Consider the following 20,952-nt stretch of genomic DNA (forward strand, 5'->3'; position numbering starts at 1 on the left):
GGGCTCTGAGCAGTGTGATGGCCTCCTGTGATCCCGCTGTGCCTGCACAGAATGTGAATCATCCCTTTGTTCTGTGTGTCTGTGCTGTGTGCACTACCTGCCTAGTCGTCATTGAGAAGCCATCTTGCTCATCAGGCACACAGTGTGTGGTTTGGTACTACCTTAGGTTTTAGGCATCTATGGGGGCTTTGAGTGTATCCCCATATGATAAGAAGGACCTCTGTGTGGCACATTTCTGTCTGTCAGGTGTTAGGAGCTTATTGCATCCACAATAGTCTCTAGAAAATGTGCTTCATTGCCAACCCTGCCATACATGTATTTAAAATGTTCCTCTCACTGTAGTTGATCACTGTCAAATAGATCATCTGATAATCTGAATAAAAGGAATAGCTTCTAACGGGGTTAGACAGGATAGTCTGAGCTTCTCAGCTGTTTGAATGTTGGGTGAGGAATATACTCCTCCTACATACATACTTCCTCCCTTTCCCCCACAACAGGATCTAGGAGATGCCAGTCAGAACAGTCAAGGATTTGAATCTTGAAGGATATTAGGTGCCCCATTCACATCAACCAGAGTAAATGAGTGGGCCCAGAACAGCCACTGAATGGGCAGAATAACAAGACAGCAAGTGGCAACATCCAAGTGCCACCACTGCAGCAAGCAAGAACACCAGGTAAAGACCTTCATCCACAAGACAGGAGCCCACCACAGCCAGGCCGTGTCATATTACACGGTTGTGACAGTCACTAGTTCACTTTTTAGAATGTTCTTTTACTCTGAACTGCCAAAGCTCCACTTATGCGTTGTGCTGTACCTCAAGTCATACCCTTGGCCAAGGACAATAAGGCTTACATGCTGTTTCCAAACCTAGTGGGGCTTTTGGAAGGGGCCTTGGGCTTCCCCAGCCCTCACAGCTGACATGAGACAATCCCAGGGTTTCTGTGGTGGAGTTTGTGCTATGCCTTCCCAGGGTTCCACTGTGCTTTAACTACTATGCAGACTACTGTGAGCTTACCAGGTGGTCACAGATGGGCTGGAAGGCGTTGGTTCCACATACGTAGAGGGAGCCTGTGCTGAGTGGCTGCAGCACTCGGATGTAGTTAAGGCATTCTGTCTGTGGGGAGAGAAACACTATCAATAACCAGCCACTGAAAACCGCTCCATATTAACATTGTGAATTGCACTCTCCATTGCCCCTCCTTCCTGACCTCCTGCTCCCCATCTGATGGCTTGCCAGTTCTGTGGAGTGAAGTGTGACAGCCTGGACACCTGTGTATGCCTATATTCTTAGCTGAGTTGTGTAATGATAATCTCTGTGGTATTCTCAGGCTATTAAGATAAAAGGCACAATAAGTTCAATCCCAAATTGATACATTGCAAAGGCTTATAGACCCAAGAAAGAAATGAGCAGACCTCAAATTGTCCTGGAGAAACTACTATAGAAAAAAAGTATTTTACTCTCATTAAACACATTAATCATTCCTTTGGTTACCAAATCTGTCCTAGTGTACCTTACATACAATGGTCTCTTGCCTTCTAGGGAATCATGATCTCCATTCCTACACAGAGAGCTGGAAACCGCATTTTGAGGGGCCCAGGACGCTGGAAGGGAGAAACTGGGTTGTGAGCCAGCTGGGCTCAGCTTTTCATTATAGAGACCCACACGGAAATCAACGATGACATTAGGAGTCCACACCACTACTTTAGGGGGAACACTACTTGGATTGCATTTGCTCTAGTCTGAAACTGTCTCAAATTAGTAAAGATTCTTTTGGCTATGACTGTTTTTAAACTGATGGGATTCATAATTTGCTCTACTCTACAGGGCAAGGAGGGGCTCCTTATTACTCTATCCTCCACACACTGGGAGCATTAAGAAATTCATTTAAAAATTGTTATTACAAAGGTCATGTACAAAGGTGTTACCATTACATAAGTCAGGTTACCAATACCTTTCTTTTGGACAATGTCATCCCTTCCCTTGCTCTCTCCCACTTTTTTCCTCCCATCCCCATCCACAAGTTGTATAGCTCATTTTCAACACAGTATCTAGAGAGTACCACTGCTGCATTTGTTCACCCTTTGTCCCTCCATTTCTGGGACACTAAGGGACTATTGAGTAGCTGGTTCACTCTCTAAAGAGCCTACAGAACATCAGATTCCACCTGTGTCTGCTCTCCTTTCCTTTCTTCAAGAAACACTAGATTTAGATTCAAATATTAAACATATTTAACATTTTTCAGCTTCACAATTAGCCAAGAGTGGCTGAAATTTGACATAACTCAACTGTCATAAGTAATAATCAGGGACTAATGGGCTCTCACAGTCTGAGAACTAGGATGCCTGCCTAACACCAGGCAGAGACCCAGTGGCATTATGGGTAGAGGGTGACCCTGAGGGAAAGAACACTCCCCCAGTGTACCTTAAATGAGCACTGTGTGGAAGTGCCTAAAAGATGGGTTTCTGTCCAAATCCTGGCAAAGCTCCTGACCTCGGGCTGCTGAAAGGACTAGAAATCCTAAATATCTGATGCCAGTGGGCATCAGGAATTGATTTCTGCAGCAAAAACCTTACATGTTTGAATAAATATAATCCTTAAGAGATAGAACACATTTCTTTTTTTTTATTTCTTTATTGTCAAAGTGATGTACAGAGGGGTTACAGTTTCATACATAAGGCAGTGAGTACATTTCTTATTGCCTTCTGTGTCAGTATCTGTTGTCAGAGTGCTCACCTCTCCGTCGGAAGCTCACCCACCAGAAGGAATGAGCTTCCTCATTCTTCCTCATCAGGACCACACACTGTACCGCCCCCCACCAGCTGCAACGCAGAAGGTGCAGAACTTGTAACTGGTAAAAGCACTTACCTCTTTTGACTTTCCCTTTTGTGCACATTTTGCTTTTTTGTCCTCAGAGACTTTCCAGTATACCTGTTATGGAGATATTTAAAAATTTTCAAATGTGATAAAAATGCGCTGTCTAAAAGCAAACAATAGAGTAAAAAGCCCAGAGGTTTCACAACTGGGGCAAAACCTCAGACTGGGAGGTAAGGCTGGGCATCACCTGGAACCTTGCTGAGGATTCTATGATTATCATCCTAAAACCAGCAGCCCAGAAAGGATTCCACAGCCCTTTTCTTCACTATAAAGAAGCAGCAGAAACTAAAGTTTTTTAAGTGGGAATAAATTACTTATGTCAAAATATGTAAGTAAATATGTTGGAAGTGTATGCAGATGTATTAACTGAAATGTGATAGATTTAAGGGAGAGCTCAAAAAATGTAATTTCCTAGAAAGGCAAAGTCAACGTTCAACAAAATAAAGAGCAGGAAGCAGGTACTTAAAAAAAGATAGGATGGAGTAAAGGGAAAAGGAATAGATAAATAAAGAGAAGATGGGGAGAATACAAGAATTTGATGTATATCCTACAAAATTAAGAAGAGTGAAGGAAGAAATAGAATTAGGAAGTATGGGTGAGAATATTGGAAGGAGTGACATTCATCAAGATGCATTGTATTCATAAACTGCTTTGTTACATAACAGCTCCTTTGTACAACTACTTAAAGGTAATTTTAAAAAAATGGAAATAAAACAGTAAACAATGAAGTGGGTTATTTTAACCTTTTAAAAGTGACTGACTTCATGCAGCCCTAGTGCACAACTTAGATTCAGAAGCAACCTTGGTGCTCATCATTAGGTGAATGGATAAAGAATATATGGTATGTCCACAGTGGAATATTACTTATTCATAAAGAATGGAATCCTACCCTTTTCAGCAAAATGGGAGAACATCAGATTAAGTGAAGCAAGCCAGACACAAAAAGACAAGTGTTCCATGTTTTCTTTCATGTGTGGAAGCTATTAATAAGTCATTTGAGAAATGTAGTAGTACTTATCGAAAGACAGGAGGTTTGTATTTGAATGGAAGTGCCTGCATTTGAGCAGAGCATACTATATGTGTATACTGAAATGTTAACATGTAAAGTTAATGCATGCTCATTTAAAAGTGACTTTGATATTCCGATTTCAAACATGAACCCTTGTCGGGCTCCTTCAGAGGGTGGCATGCATAATCATGACTTGGGACACCTGTTGGCATCAGTGAATGGTGACCTTGTTAGCAGCACTGTCAGCTCAGTGCCATCCTACAAATGGTCCTGGATGCAGCATCAGGAGCTGTTGAGGTATGGCCCACCCTCCAAGTCCACTAAAGGATAGAAAACAACAGAAGGTGGAAGGGGGAACAGAGAGACTGCCTTGTCCTCACCTAAATGACCATCATCTCTTCCAGTATGAGACCCTGAAACTGATGAAACATAACAATAGTTCATTTCTTTTTCTTTTTTTTCTTTTTGGCCAGTCCTGGGCCTTGGACTCAGGGCCTGAGCACTATCCCTGGCTTCTTTTTGCTCAAGGCTAGCACTCGGCCACTTGAGCCACAGCGCCACTTCTGGCCATTTTCTGTATATGTGGTGCTGGGGAATCGAGCCCAGGGCTTCATGTATACAAAGCAAGCACTCTTGCCACTAGGCCATAGTCCCAGCCCACAATAGTTCATTTCTGAACACCTGCAGACTCACACAGAGTCTAGGCAGCCAGGAAGTACACAGAACTACATGCAAGAGGAGAATCCAGACAAAGAGTTCATTCCAAACTAACACAGTGTCCCTGTGGCAGACAACCCACAGGTGGTGCCCCCGTGTCAATGGATAGCCACCTGAGACTACCAGAGAGGAATAAGGTACTAGCTTTCTGGTAAATTCTCCTTTTATTTTTATTTTTTGCCAGTCCTGGGGCTTGAACTCAGGGCCTGAGCACTGTCCCTGGCTTCTTTTTGCTCAAGGCTAGCACTCTGCCACTTGAGCCACAGCACCACTTCTGGCCATTTTCTATGTATGTGGTGCTGAGGAATCGAATCCAGGGTTTCATGTATATGAAGCAAGCACTCTTGTCACTAGACCATATTCCCAGTCCCTTGGTAAATTCTCTCAGAATATAAAAGGCAGCTGAAGTTACTCATGTGCCTATGTGAAATCCCTAAGGTCAGGGCTAAAAGAGTAACCTACCCTGTATCTTCTTAGATCTCTTCACTAAGAAATTCCACCAGGCTGAGCCCTGGCCTGAGTGATCTGGAGGACATGATTCAAACAGAAGGAAACACTGGAAGGAGTGGCTGAGTGGATGACAAGTCCACAGCACCTTTATTCTTGGTGACTGATGGGATAAATACTATTTCAGAAGGATAAGGCTCAGAACCTCATTGATGTGTCTGTCATCCAGAAAATGGGCTAAAGAAGATGCTGGGGGTAAAGAGAGACCAGAGCCATAAAGATTAGGAATAAAGGCTTTTCAACATCAGCCTAGGCCAGAGAGCAAGGAAACTACCCTCTCCTCCCCCAGTACAAGCCCTAGGAGTCAAGCCAAGGCCTGCCATTGGCCAAGGACTGCCATTAAGCATCAAAAAAAGGACCCAGGACTGTGAGCACAGCTTAGTTGCCCAGCATGGTTCCACTGCTAGAATCACGTACACAAAAGGTAAAAGAAAATAAGACTAGACAACATGAGACAAAAGCAAACTATATATGTTTAAGTCACTATGACTTTTAAAAATCAAACAGTCATATCCTTACTCTGACTCCCTGGCTGGAACTAAGTCCTGACCTTCTTTTTCTGAAAATTGGTAAACAAAGGCAAGTCTGCAGTATCTGTCCCCCAAGGCACCAGACCTGGGGTACCAGACAGCTGGTGATGGCACATCCCTTCTAAATGGACTTCTGGCTGACAGATGAAAAGGAAAGGCAGAAGCAGAACATCACATTTTATGACCCCAAGGAGATGTACACCTTGGTTTTGACATCTGCAAGCCACTGAGGCTCAGAAGGGAGGTACCTGTTTGCAAGGGGAGCCTGAGTCCTTCATGTTTTGCTCAGGGCAAGCTCTAGTCCAAAGACAGTTCCAGAGTAGGATGTAGAAGACAGAGGACTGTGCTAGACACTAAGCATACAGAAAGCAGTGTCAAGGCCAGGGTATGACACAGAGTTCAGAACAGCATCCTCAGAAAGGAATCTGAAGGTAGCCCAAGAAACAGATCCAAAAGGAGTCTTATTTAAAATCTGACCAGCACTGGGCCCTGGTGGCTTACACCTATCATCCTAGCTACTCAGGAGGCTGAGATTTGAGGATCACAGTTTGAAGTCAGCCTGGGCAGAAAAGTCCATGAGACTCTTATTTCCAATAAACTACTCAGAAAAAGCCGGAAGTGGTGCTTTGGCTCAAGTGGTAGAGCTGGCTTTAAACACAAAGAGGATCAGGAATAGAGCTCAGGCCTTGAGTTCAAGCCATAGGACCAGCAGCAAACACGTGTGCATGTGCACACACATGCACGCGCACACACACTCACACATACACACACTGCACAGATAAATGTGGGGCAGGAATTGTCCTTAAGGATACCAAAGGCAGAGGAAGGACATGCCAGGCAGGAGGAAAGCCTGGTCTGTGGAAGCCACAGGAGCACAGGCTTAGTAATACAATGGTTGTTAGTCTTGGGCATGGTGAACATTGGTTAATAATAGGGTCAAGGGGAAAGACATAAATGGAAGGGAGTTTTGTGGGCTTTCACTTAAAAGCAAGGAACAGAGGACTTCTGAGATGACAAAGGCTTCCTGTTACTGCAGGGCTGCACAGAGCCTGAGGAGTGAGGCCTAGGACCCACCTCATTCTGCTTCTGAGAGATGTTGAGTACGTTCACTGCGAAGATGGCCTCCCGGGCACCCACGTACAGTATATCCTGGTCTTTGCTCAGCAGCAAGAGTGAGTAGTTGAAGATACCTGGCTCATGAAACTTCACCAGATCTAACTCTATAGGAAGCAAAGGGACACCCATCAGAGGCAGCAAGAGAGGACCAAGCCAAGATGTCATATTTAAGCCAGGATGGATCCTTAGCCCTTCACTCGGTACAGTGAGTGTGATGATGGGCTGGGGACACTTGTGTCATTGCCACAGTGAGACAATGGGAAGTCTCTAAAGCAGACCTGCCATACAACCACCAAGTTAATATGAGCATTCAGCTCCCAGCCAGGCTCTGCAGCTTGTGTGTGTGACCCAATGCTGCATACCTGGCCAAGCTTCTTCTCTCTAAGTCCTGCCAAGTTCCAAGACCCTATTTAATGATCTTCTAGGCCCCCCACTTCATCTATGTATCTTTAATCCTCCACAGATTAGATCTGGGGAGGAAATAGCATTTAAAATTTATTCACATATTTTTGAAATAGGGTCTCACCTCTCAAACAAATGCCTAGCTCCATGCCTATGAAACACAATCATACTTCATAATTTTAAAGCATTAATGAAGAATATTAAATACGTGGAAGGGCTTCCCATGAGATTCAATTAGAAGAAGTAATCCTATTAAAATGCTCATACTACCCAAAATGATTGATAGATTCAAAGATATTTATACTCTCTGTGTTGGATTAGTTTTATTCAAGGAATTCTATGCTTTTCATTACTATATTGAAGTCTGTTAAAATTTCTTTTGGTTTTTATTATTATTAATTTTTACCACGATTGGAAAAATATATGGAATAAGTCTTCAAATAAAATGAACCTACTGTAAAAATAAATGACACTTCGTGACTCACTCTAGCCTGAATGTCTCTATAACCTTGCCTCCACCTCCTAAGAGCTAAGATTACAGGTGTCCACACCATCCCAGCTAAGCATTATTTTAAAGGTGTTGTTTAATCTTCTGGCTATCCTGATGTCAATCTGAGAGTTTTAAAGTTATCTTCCACATATTTATGATCAAATGTCTACTTGGTTAGACTCAGGGACTCAGGATTTGTATTTGGTTTCTTAAAGTACAATACTTCTCCAAAGCTGTGACTAATTTCAACTGATCTGGTATTTCACTGTAGCTCAACCATTTGTCCTATAATTCATATCATCAAACTATGAGGCCTTGAGAGCATGAGTCATATTTGACTGAAATCTCCCAGCACACCGTAGGTGCCAAATAACTTATGAAAATGCAAAAGAACACGTCAGGAAGATCTAGGTCCTAATGATTGCTGCTCTAACTTTCCAGGCACAGAAGGAGGTGCATACCAGATAAAATTCTGGCTCTGTGCACATCAACCTGGACATGCCAGAGACTCTCTAGCTCATTGTTTATTTGTTTTGTTTTGTTTTGCCAGTCTTGGAGCTTGAACTCAGGGCCTGAGCACTGTCCCTGGATTCTTTGCTCAAGGCTAGCACTCTACCACTTGAGCCACAGTGCCACTTCTGGCTTTTCTATATATGTGGTGCTGAGGAATCAAACCCAGGACTTCATGTATACAAGGTGAGCACTTTACCACTAGGCCATATTCTCAGCCCCAACAGCCCATTGTTTAGCACCCAATACTTATACTGCTGATCCCCTGAACCAGAAACCTCAAGGCCAAGACACAGGTCCTAGAAGAGGAAATAGTCACAGTTGAGACCAGTGAGCAGGAGAGGTTAATTACAGATACTATTTAACCTTAGTGCCTATCTGAGGAGCTATCCTTACCACTCTGTTCTCCCCAGGTATGTGGAGCAGACATTTGCCTATCCTGGGTATCACTTCAAGTATTATGAGGGCCTAGGTAGGAAGCTTCCCTTTGGGTTCCCCAAAGGGGAACTGTTTCCAGTTACCAAAGCACTATACTAACCACCTGATCACACAAAGACCCCAGTGAGTACCCAGCAGGTCAAGTGCTAAGTACTCAGCCAGCCACCACAGCATTCCATCTAGCAACACCAGCATCTACATAGTCCTGCCTCTCACCTTCAAGATTCCAGATGATCCGTGGTATTGGTCCATATGCCTCCACTGACCGAAACATTATCACTAGGGCTGTGATGAGGCCCCCAACAAGGCTGTGCATCCTCTCGGGAGCAGAGGCCTTCTGGCGAGATGGGGTCCTACTGAAGGACCACAACTATGCTCAGAGCTTTTGAGCAGTGAGGTTTCCAGGAACCCACATCTACTTCCTGGGCAGCTGAGAAGTAGCCACTCTCACCTTCTGGGTGTCAAAATCCACTGGTACTTTCTTACAGCCTGCAGACACATCATTGGAAAAGGGAAAGGCAAGGTTACCCATCAGGCTGTGTGGCCACATGCTGCCCCTGCTTTCCAGTGTCCCCTCAGCTCCCATCTGCTACCTCTTCTGCCCAAGTCCATTTGCTGAGGAGCAGAAGTTGTTGGAAAGAGGCTCCTGGAGGGTACTTGCACAAAGACACAGGAGAGTGCTGGAGCCACAGGACTCTAGTACCTTCCCCCAGCTCCACCTGGCAAGCCTATTCTGTGTATGTCAGACTCAGTGATGGACCTGATTCAGGCTTCAGGGATGCAGGTAGACTGGAGCTGCTCTTCACTGATGGGCTTCCTTCCTACCTGGCCTCCATGGATGGTGGGTAACCAGACACAGCCACAGATGTTTTTCTCCAGACATCTAGGCTTTTCATAATGCCCAACAAAGAAAATGGTCATGGAACAGAGGGCCAAAGAGGTAAAGTGCACATGTACAGATGTACAACCTACACACTTGTGTGTTGTGCATACAAATGGCAGATATGTATATGCTAGCATTCATTTATCCATGAAATGACACTATATAGAAGAGACTGACCTCCTATGGGGATATGCCTGCTCCAGGTACACCAACTGATCTTCAGCCTCACCACAGAAAAGAGTCTGATTACCCACTGTCACCATCATACCAGCACCACATTAGATCTGTGCTATTTAGTGGAACTCTGAACCTTTCAGAGACTGGATGGAAGGATTTGGGGTAAGGGGGATAATTCTGACCTCATCTCTCATGTCCCCAACAAAAAGACATTGTCTTGTCTCTATCCTGATACAATCATGATGATGAAAGCCCTGAAGTCAGACATGTCCTAAATCTTTGTTTCCTCTTGGGAAAGGAATGTCCTAGGTCAGGGCCAGCCAATCTTTTCTACAAAGGGCCAGGTAATTATTAGTTTTACCTTCCCACTTCTGTCCCAAACTCCCAGTTAGTAGAGCCAGAAAGTGGCTATAGACAACATATGACCTGGATTTGGTCTGTCCAGAACCTCACAATGACACAGGCCATACCAAGCACAAGGGGCCATGCCAATCCTGACACAAGACACAAAAGGAAGCCAAAGACCGAGGCAGGAGAGGGTGGAGGGAGAGATTTGTGTCTTGTGTCCCTGTAAGAAGTTGTGAGGCTCTACAGGATGAACTCACAAATGTGCCTACCATTTGGGACTCTGTTCCCCTGCCACATTAAGGGAATAAGGCATGGGGGCTTCTGGGGTGTAGCCACAGGATTATCTTGAACCTGGCAGCCCCTCCTTCTTACACAAGCTTCCATTCTACTGACCAAAGAGCTTGTGGGCAAAACAGTGGCAGTACTCTTACATGGATGTGGTCCTGAGCCACATAGCCAGCACATAGCATAGTAGAGGGAGGCAAAAGGTTCACAGAGTCTGTTTCCTGTGGGTCTAAGTTGCCTAAGAGGCCAAAGGCCCCTTCTTTTTTCCAGTACCAGGGCTTGAACACAGGAACTGTTATATTTGCTTGCTAGGCTGGTGGTTTACCACTTCAACCATGCTCTTGGCTCAGTTTTTGCTCCTTAACTGGCATGGAATCTGATAGACTTTTTCTCCCCAGACTGGCTTCTAACCATTTCCTTCAGATTTTAGTCTCATGAGTAAATAAGATTATAGGCTTGAACTCCTGGGGCAGGCTTAGGGGGTGATTTGTGAAACAAGCATGTTAATGCAGTCTCTGATCACCATAAACACAACTAAGAGGAGGAGCAGAGAGGGGTATTAGACACACACATGCCAGAATGAGTCCAGACTGCATGTACGCATGCATGTGTTGGTGTTGCCTCTAACCTTTTCCAAATCTACTGCAATATAATAATAACACAATGCTCCTAAAATCCTCTAGCAGGCAAGCTCTAAGACCTAGTAACATCAGCTAGACATTGGCCCTAAAATAAAGGCATCATACAGAGACAAGGTACAAAGGGAACAGCAATACCCCCACCAAAGCCACGTGTCCAGCAATCTGGGAACCAATGAAAAAACAAACCATGCCATGTTTTACAAATGAGCTACCAGAACACATTGGAACAGGGTAATGTCACAATTGGAGTGAAGGGAACACTTGTGACTGCACTGTAAACAGAGTGCTTGAACTTGCACACTTGCACACTAATTTGTAATGTCAGACATGGAAGAATCTCTGGGGTTATGGAGGGGAGCAAGGTCAATGGGGCTGTACTCTAGAGCCAGCTGCAGCCTGTGCCTTTCCCTAATAGCTTCTAAACCGGCACCTCCTGACCACACACTTTCCCACTTTCTCTCTACAGTCCATTTCATTTTTTTTTTTTTTTTTGCCCAAGACTGAGACTCAAACTTCATATTTAATGTGTTCACTCATTGGCAGGCACCCACCACCTGAGTCAGGCCTCCAACCTCTCCATTCTTAACAGTAGTGTGTGCTTACAGGTCCTTAGATCCCTTCTTTCCAGTGGCTATGAGGACCATAGGACACACATCTCTGGGATTTGACAGCCTAGATGTACTCCAAATCCCAAGAGTAGACCAAATGTTCTCAGTACCAGGTGGATACACCAGGTGTGGGGGAGCAAGGCAAGTAGCCCTGGACTCAGAACCATTTGGGCTCCAAGCTTGACTTCTCCAAGCTGGATGTTCTTTGGGGGGGGGGGGATTTATTGTTCCTCTCCATGCTTCTCTTTTCTTGTTCAGGAAGTGGGCAAATCAATGGGACCTGCTTCTCCTGGGATTCATGAGAATCCCAAATTAACTTATGTGAAGAGCTTACAACATATCTAGCACCTAATGAAACATTAGCAAGTTGACCATGCTTTTAGTATGAGTCACCACCCAGTACATGCCCCTTGCTAAGACAAATGCAAGGGAGAAGCAAAGCAGCATTAATATCTCTCTCCTGAACCACCCCTCAGTGATCACAGCACTAACAAGGTATGCCATGCCGTGACACCTGGGTTCAGGACTTCCCAACACTATGTACAGTGTCCCAGAGGGAAATCATGAAGCCTGTGTTTCTTTGGTTCTGGCTTACTTAACTTAATATGATTTTTTCCAAGTTTCCACTTCCTTATGAATGGGGCAATGATTTCCCTCATTTGTAATAATTAGCATATGTCTAGGATAGTCCTAGCAGAGAATCACAGTAGCCCGATATCTATGTACATATGACCATATAAAATGATGCTAATTGAAATAAACTCCATGATATGGAAACAAGAGGGTTTTTTTAATTGTCAAAGTGTGATACAGAGGGGTTACAGGTTCATATGAAAGGCAGTGAGTACATCATTTCTTGTTCTACTTGTTACCTCCTCCCTGATTTCCCCCCTCCCCCTCCCCTTCCCCTCTCCCCCCAAGAGTTGTGCAGTTGGTTTACACCAAATGGTTTCTAAGTGTTGCTTTTTGAATGGTTTGTCTTTTTGTTCTTTGTCTCTCTATTTTGGTATTCCCTCTCCAAGAGGGTTTTTTTCTGTTAGTTTGTCTTTCCTTCTTTGCCTTCCTTTCTTTCTCTCTCTCTCTTTCTTCCTTTCCTAGTATGCTGTTTGCAGTTATTGCTTTATCTTTCTTTTTTTTCTCCTCTGTTTTATTCCCCGTGGTTACTGTTTCTCATTTTGGTACCCTTTGCCTTGTATAGAAGTTTATCTGATTTGGGGGAAGGGAAGGGGAATCACAGAAACAGTAGGAAAAAGGATGAACCAATGCAACAGCAATACTCACTAGATACAATGTTGGAAATGAACTTTACAACTTGGGGAGAAAAGGGAGGCAGAAGGGAAGTAAAGCAGGACAAAATGAGGGAGGGAGTAACATTGTTCAAAAAGAAATCTACTCATTACCTTACCTATGTAACTGTCACCCCCCTCTGTATATCACCTTTGCACTAAAATAAAATAAATAAAAATTTAAAAACCAAAATTGCCCCAGAGCAACATTTTTTTGGGTCCTTCCCGATCTCAGAACTGGACAGGGAGAGGCATTCTGCCAGCTTGAAGACAGGTAGGGTTCACAGTGCAAAGGTCAGTGTCTCCATGTCTAAGTGAGGGGGCAACATCTGCTGAAAGGTGCCCTCTAGTCCTTCAGCTCTCCACCAGGCACTCCATACAGGCAGGATGCTCCAGAAGGAGGCTTCCAATAGGAAGGCCATAGGATGGCCGGAAGCTCATCAGGGTGGGACAGTGTTGTACCTTACACAAATGTCCTGACTCATCAGGCTTTACTTCACAATGGTTGGGAAGCAATAAGCAAGTGGCAGGACCCAAACTTAAAATCTGGATCTTTCCCCAGGCTATTGATATGTGGAGTACTACTTCCTTGAGATCCTTGGAGGAAGCAGAAAAATGCAGCTCCCAGTCAGCCCCTCTATCATAAGGAAAGCTGTGGACACACTGCCAGGAACTGTGCTACAGAACTTGAATGTCCTATAGGTTAATTGTATCAAATGTGTTTTCAACTTAGAGTTTCATTTATACATACATAGTTCCATCATAAGTCCAGGAACATCTGGACATATACTGCATACATGTAAATTCACTTGTATACAAAATGTGGCAGACCTGTGGCATAGAATGCTATGGAACCACAAAAACACATAAAGTATAAAGCAATCAGGCATACTGGTATACCCCTACAATATCAACTACTAGGGAAACAGAGACAAGAGAATCATCTATTTGAACCCAGACTAGTCAAAGTAAGCAGTGATGCTATTTCAAACAAAAGCACTCTGTTTTGCTCAAGAGGTAGTTTTTCTAGCACATATTAAGCCCCATATTAATGGTCTTTGATAATGTGCAGAGACAGGGGGAAAAGGAAAAGAGATGGGGGGAGGGAGTCAAGGAGGAGGGGAGGAAGGGACAAAGGACAAAGGGAGGAAGGGAGAGAGGAGGGGAGGGAGGGAGAGAGAAGGGGAGGGAGGGAGAGAGGAGGGGAGGGAGGGAAGGAGAAAGACTTAGTTTCACCTCACTCTTAGCAGGAGAAGGAACTCTGATCTGTGGGGCTGCCAGGCCCCTTCTTCCTGCTGAAGACCACAGAGTTCTGCACAAGCTATATGTGTGTCAACTCGACTAATTTACTTGGTACCACCAGCCTGCAGAACCCCCAGGAACTGCACCTTGGTCCTCCATAGCAGGTAAGCAGCTTGGACATGGCCTTATTCAAAACTCTGCTTATGTTGGTGGCCAGGCTGTCCTCATGCTCCCAGCCTTAGAAGACTCTTTAGCCTCAGCCTCCTGAGAAGCCAGGACTTCTCAATGCAGTGAAGCATATTTCTGCTATTTCTTCATATTCAAAACAAAATAACCCATATGCCATTAGTAGCAACACCAAGGCACTAAAAGTGAAACAACAATACAACCTTCCAGCTGTCTGGGACTGGAGTGAGCTGAGCTGGGGCTCAGCTGGAAGGCCTAAGCCTTTTCCAGCTGAGCACACCAAGGTTCTCTTTACTCCTCAAACAATTTCTTTGTAACCATTGCCATGTTAGCAGCCATCTTTCTCACCCGTTTCTAGTTTTCAAATAGTTAAATGACCCTCTAAGCAAATTGGGACAAACTCAATATTGAATTCAAGGCTGGTGAGCTGTAACCCAATAAACTGTAACCAGTTATCATCTAATTATGCTTCCCAATCCTCTGGCCTTTCTTCTTGACTTCCGCACAGGGATCCATGAGTTGGAGGACAAGTTAAGAGAAAAGTTCACAAGGTGAAGAAGTACCAGAATCTGTCTGACACTATACAGCTACAGATGGGGAAAGGTAGGTGGAAGGAGAGACTCAGATTTTGCAGAGAGCTTTATGAACATGTGTGAACCTTAGGCCTCAGGAAGGGCCCAAAGAGTGACCTCTATAGGAAACAGGGCCAAGGACAAATCCCCCAGTGCTGTAATTACAGGAATCCCCACCCCACATTCAGCAAACAGGAATGACCCTATCTTGTCTCCCTGCTGCACTAACCAGAACCTACCTGTTCCGGCAGCCCAGATCCCTTGGTGATGTCCACTGTAAGCAGCAAGCACTCCAGCAAGGTAGAAAAGCCATAGTGAATGAAGCTCCTCCTTTACTCAGTTTTACAACACCTTCCAGTTGACTTATAATTCGTGAGCAGGGACAGGGAGGTTGTGAGTCACTGTTACTGAACACCAATGTGCCGTCATCTTTTAGGTCTTATTTCACTAGGGGCCATTTGGCCATTGTTTTTGTTGTTGTTGTTGTTGTTTCCTTCATGGACTCACTGGAAAAATGATAGGAGTGATAAGTGGCCAAGAAGAACTATCTCTCCTCATCAAGTCAAAGCTTGAAATTCACCAGAATCCAATCTATTGAAAAACTCAAAGAGATTTTAGAACATTCTTGCATCATGATCAGTTAAGCTTCACCTAGAGGTAGACAGATATCCTCGTTGCTTCATCCCTGCCTCAGGGATATTATCTTATCACTAAATGAGCTCAGTCCATAATTCTGTGTACAGACAGTGGCCAGATATTCTGCTGTTGAAAAGTCACCTCACAAGATGTCAGGGCAGAGAGTGTGTCCCTAAAAAGGGCCTTGAAGTAACACAGGCAAGAAGAAACTTGAGGCCAGGCTCCACAGGTAGGCCTCACCATATTAGGACTCTGCAGGACACATATGTTTAAAAAATTTAGAAGGGGGCTGGGAGTGTGGCTTAGAAGTAGTGCTTGCCTAGCATGTACAAAGCCCTGGGTTCAATTCCTCAGCACCACATAAACAGAAAAGGCCAGAAATGATGGTATGGCTCAAGTGTTAGAGTGCTAGCCTTGAGCGAAAAGAAGCCAGGGTCAGTGCTCAGAGCCTGAGTCCCCAGCCCCAGCGCTGGCAAAAAAAATAATAATAATTTAGAAATGCACACTTGGTGTTGACTAATCTGTCCTGGTGGTGGGTATATTCAGCTGGGAAAGAATATTCTGTCTTTTGCATATAGAACATCCCCATTGGACTGCAGGTGGCACTCAGATCCCATGTACTTCTGGGCCTGTGACCAGCCACCCATACTTGCTCAGCTTGTGAGGTGGTACCAGATCCCATGGGCTGGATGTGTCTCTGTATCTGTAGAAAGACCAAATGCATAGAAAATGCTATATCTGTGCTGAACCTGTACACGTTTTTTCTTGTAATTTTTCCTTATACAATATAGCTTTTACATTGTTTTGGTGAGCATAAGCTATCTAGTGATGATTTAAAGTATATGGGAAGATATGTACAAATATACTGCAATTTTCTAGAAGGCATATGAACATCCATGGATTTTGTATCTGTGGCTGTCCAGAACCAATCTACTGATGCCAAGGAGAAATGTGCAGAGTAAAGGGGAGTATATCTATATCTATGTCTATATCTATATCTGTATCTGTATCTATGTCGTATATATACTATAGTTCCTCCTTCATATAGTTCTGGTCACAGCAAACTCTCAGAGACTGATCAAGGAGTCCATAGTCACTAGCCCTGCTGAGGAAAGTTGCTTAGCAAAGGAGTCTTCCACACCTTGCAGCCTTTATCATACCCCAAAGCATCCCTAGTAAGCACAGGTTCCTAGCTCTTCCCCTCAGCTACCTTGTAGATTTTCTGCTGAGGGAGTACCAACTATCTATTACAACAAGAGCCTTTTCAGGCCCAGAAGAATAGTTCAGGTCAACACTCACAGAAACCACAGCAGTAGAACATCTAGCACCTGCTGCACATGTGCCAGGTATGTTCACTTCTTACAAGGATTCCTCTAGCAACTCTAGGAGCCAGCTCACCTCACCTTTCAAGGTAAGAAAAGTGTGGATTCTTGGCATTTACCCAAATGACACCCACAAGGCCATACTAAAGTTATCAGCACAACCATGTTCATTGCAGCTTTATTTACCATAGCTAAGATATGGAACTAACCCAGATGCCCCTCAGTAGATGAATGGGTCAAAAAGATGTGACACACACACACACACACACACACACACACACACACACACACAAAATGGAGTCCTATGCCACCATCAGAAAGAATGACATTGCCCCATTTGTAAGGAAATGAAAAGAGCTGGAAAAATTGTATTAAGTGAAGTAAGCCAAACCCCAAGAAAAGTAGGTGGCATGGTTTCTCTCATTTGCAAGAATGAGAATACTAGAATGTTTATGACATTATTAACAGGGGCTCTCAATAACCCAATTGCTTAATACATAGGACCATATATACTGAAGTATATCAACATGAACTCCAAGATACAGAAACAGAGGTGCTTATTAAGTTCTGTGCATAGTTTTTTATTTCTCTTATTATTTTTTTTCTTTTATCTCGCTCAATTTTCTGTACCTTGTATCTTTTATATAAGATTATTTGACCAGAGGAAGGGAAAGGGAATCACAGAAACAGAAGGTCAAAGGGCAAACTAAAGCAACCATGACACTCACTTGACACCTGGTTGGCTATCAACTTAACAACTTGGGGGGGTATGGGAGTAAGGAGGGGTAAACAGGAGAAAATAAAGGGTGGGGTAACATTGTTTAAAAACAAATGTAGTCATTACCTGACTTATATAAATATAATACCCCTGTTTTTTAAAAAGTGTGGAAGCATGTCTGTTGATGTTTAGCAGTGGGAAAGCTATTTTTTGGTCATCTTTATCTGACCCAGGGCTTGCCCCTACCATTATTGCAGACCTGGGTATCAGACATGTCCCCTTCTACATCAGAGTTATGCTTAGATGTATAAATCAACCCAATTGTTAGACATGTATGGGCTGAAAGAGGCTCCTTCAAATCCAACTCATTAAAATTGCAAGCTTGCTTTATGTTAGGAATCCAGAGCACTTTAGAAAGAGTAGATTCCTAGGCCAAGGGTGGCACAATATGGCACAGACATAGGCTGGCTAGAGAATGTGGATGTGTCACAGGAAGATGGCCTTCATGTGCCTTAGAATGCTTGAGAAGCAAGCTTTTATAAATCAGTGTCCACTATTCATTAGGTCCTTGAGGAGTCAGCACTGACGTTTACTTTAAAAAAAAAAAAAGAGTGGGTTTTTTGGTGCTAGTTTGTGGACAACTAGGAGGCAGAAATCAATGTTCTTCTGTTGGTCTCTGCATCCTAGAACAGTTCCATGAGATACCAAGAACCAGAGAAATGACAACAGACACAGAGAAAGCAGCACAAGCAGGGGCCAAGGTACTCAAGGCACCCACCAGCGCATGAATCCCAAGTTCCCATGAGCAAACTTACTTATTTAGTTCAGTACAGGGAAGTTACTATAGGTCCAAACAGGCTATACATGCAGAAAACAAAGTTTTAACATATTTTGCTGTTATAGTCATTGACATGAAACAGTGTATGTACTAGTAATAGTGGACTTCCTTATTGTCAGAGGGCAGAGAAATGGTAAATACTTGCAAAATCTCAGATGTTTACCTTAACTCCCTCTGTCTCAGCCTTCTGAGCCCTGGTGAGGTAGCATTCCAATCTCTTAACCCTTTCCTGATTTTACAACTTCTCTTCAGAGTTCCCTCCATTTCCCCCCTTTTCATATATTTCAGGTAGCATGATTTTCTCTTCTCCCTGAGCTAACAGGTGCCAAATGCTAGGGAGCAAAGGGGCCAACAGGACAATCCCTTAGAATGCTGTCAGGGCTCAAAAAAGGCAATAGCCAATTCAGCCATCCTGGAAACTTCTACTTGTCACCCATCTTCATCTTGTTCAATTCCTTTTTGATCTCTTCTGATTATTAATTTTTTTGAGAATTGTCACATATTAAAACAACATAATACTGCAAACTGTTTACATCCTATGTGATTTTTTAAACAGCAAATAATCTATGGCAGCTCGATTTTGTAAAAGCCCTGTTCTTATTTTTTTTTAATTTTTATTTTCAAATGGATATACAGAGCGGTTACAGTTTAATAGTTAAGCACTGGATACATTTCTTGTACTGTTTGTTATCTCCTCCCTCATTCCCCCTCCCGCCTCCTCCTTTCCCTTTCCCCCCATGAGTTGTTCAGTAGATTTAAACTAAACAGTTTTGCAAGTATTGCTTTTGTAATCGCTTGTCTTTTTTACCCTGTGTCTCTCGATTTTGGTATTCCCTTTCATTTTCCTAGTTCTAATACCTGTATACACAGTTTCCAATGTACTCGGATAAGATACAGAGATAGTGCAGGTACAACCACAGGAAGGGGATACAAAGCCCTGTTCTTAATTCCTTCATTTCCTGATTTATTTCTTCCAAAATTGTAGATGTAACATTCATTACCTTTGCCGGGGTCCTTTGCCCCCAGCACTCTCCTGGCCAGCGGGAGAGGCGGGGAGCGTACTCCAACTGGGCGAACCAAGGGAAGGTAAAGAGTCGCCAAACGCCCGCACCCAGCCCCCCTTCAGCAGAAGGACAATCAGACGATTCGGGGGATGTCTTAAGTAGTTCCGCTTTATTCAGGAGGGCTGAGGGACCTCCCTAAGGGCGGCCTACATCTATGTCACAGCCCACAGGACCGCCTTTGGGTTCACCACCAGCGGCCATCTTGGCTACAGGTCCTGAGGCTGGGAGGCAGGGCCGGTTAGAGCCGCCTTTTCGGTTCCAGACCAGGAAGGCAGGTGGAGCTAACAGCCATGTGGCTCCAGGGCTCGGAAAATAGGCAGGCCAGTCTAGAACGGCCTCTTAATGGTGCAAGGCATCTGGGTGGGCGTGCCCCACAACTTTGTTGAAGAGACAAGCTAGGTGACTAGGTTCTCTTTGAATGCCTACCCAGGGAATAGAATGAAGGTTGCAGCTACAGCTGTGGCAGTAGTATCTAACAGTACAAGCTTGTCATCACAATTTTGGAGATCACCTCTCATCTGCACCTTGTCCTGAGGAGTCAAATTACTAAGCAGCAGAGGCACCATCCTTTCAATGTAACAGAGTCCTGAATAATTTTTCTTTAAAGCATGATGTGCCTTCTTCCCACAAAAGAAGAACCAGCTAACACCAAGTCTTTTTCCTTTAGTCAAAGTGAAATTTGCTACAGAGGAATAGTTACTAAGATCATCTGTACAAGTGAAGCATAAACATTCATGTTGGACTATAAATTCAAGGTTCATAGTAAACTCATTCTCTAAGATTTCTCCTTCTTGATTGCTAATTTCATCATGTGTTACATTCTTATACCCTTGACTACTAGCAGAAAGTCCAACCAAATTCTGTGACAGAATACTGTGTACAGAGGAACCTTCCTTTACACAAAAGGCAGTTTTAATCATGTTACTAAGGGCCAACTGAAGCCATAAGTTTGGGGTTCTGGAAAGTTCAGATTCAGGGCCAAATATACAGTGACAATTTTTCCTGTAAGAACATGGTCTTGCAGGTATCCTTTTTGTATTTTGGAACAATTATATTTTCCTTCATCCTGGGGAAAGGCCATCTGTTTGACTATACCAAATGGATATTATCTCTCTTAGATTGGTCAGATAGATGTGTTTTTCCAGGACCCCTCAATATTTCCCTGACTAAATATTTCAACTCCATTTTTATACTAACAGGTCCTATTTCTAAATGATCACATATCACAGTACGATTTAAGTCTACCCAGCATAGGAACCCCCAAGCAGAGACTTGCACTGTGCATGAGGCACCAGTAGTATGAATAAGTGCCATCATCATTACAAACACAGACATTGCATTCATTTCATGCTCATTGTCTTTCAAACATCTTTCAGCTTCTTGGGAATGCTTCTTCATCTGTCTCCAGGTGGGGATAGTCACTGTTCAGGTTTTGCTGTTTTTCCAGTACCTTTAGTCACTCTTTTTTTCTTTGCCAGTCCTGGACCTTGTACTCAGGGCCTGAGCACTGTCCCTGGCTTCCTTTTGCTCAATGATAGCACTCTGCTACTT

General features: G+C 43.8%; 1 protein-coding gene across 1 annotated transcript in view; it reads right to left on the reverse strand.

Annotated features, from left to right (window-relative positions):
• LOC125352540 (semaphorin-4D-like) overlaps positions 1 to 20,952 on the reverse strand; it is a 40,974-nt gene that overhangs the window by 14,631 nt on the left and 5,391 nt on the right. Inside the window, exons 4-9 of the mRNA XM_048347699.1 lie at positions 19,339 to 19,404; positions 9,047 to 9,084; positions 8,812 to 8,948; positions 6,714 to 6,859; positions 2,868 to 2,930; positions 1,017 to 1,115 (exon numbers count right to left, since the gene is read on the reverse strand). Coding sequence (XP_048203656.1) covers positions 1,017 to 1,115; positions 2,868 to 2,930; positions 6,714 to 6,859; positions 8,812 to 8,948; positions 9,047 to 9,084; positions 19,339 to 19,404 — 549 coding nt within the window. The remainder of the gene's footprint in view (positions 1 to 1,016; positions 1,116 to 2,867; positions 2,931 to 6,713; positions 6,860 to 8,811; positions 8,949 to 9,046; positions 9,085 to 19,338; positions 19,405 to 20,952) is intronic.

Source organism: Perognathus longimembris, chromosome 1 (assembly GCF_023159225.1).
Source record: "Perognathus longimembris pacificus isolate PPM17 chromosome 1, ASM2315922v1, whole genome shotgun sequence".
NCBI lineage: Eukaryota > Metazoa > Chordata > Mammalia > Rodentia > Heteromyidae > Perognathus > Perognathus longimembris.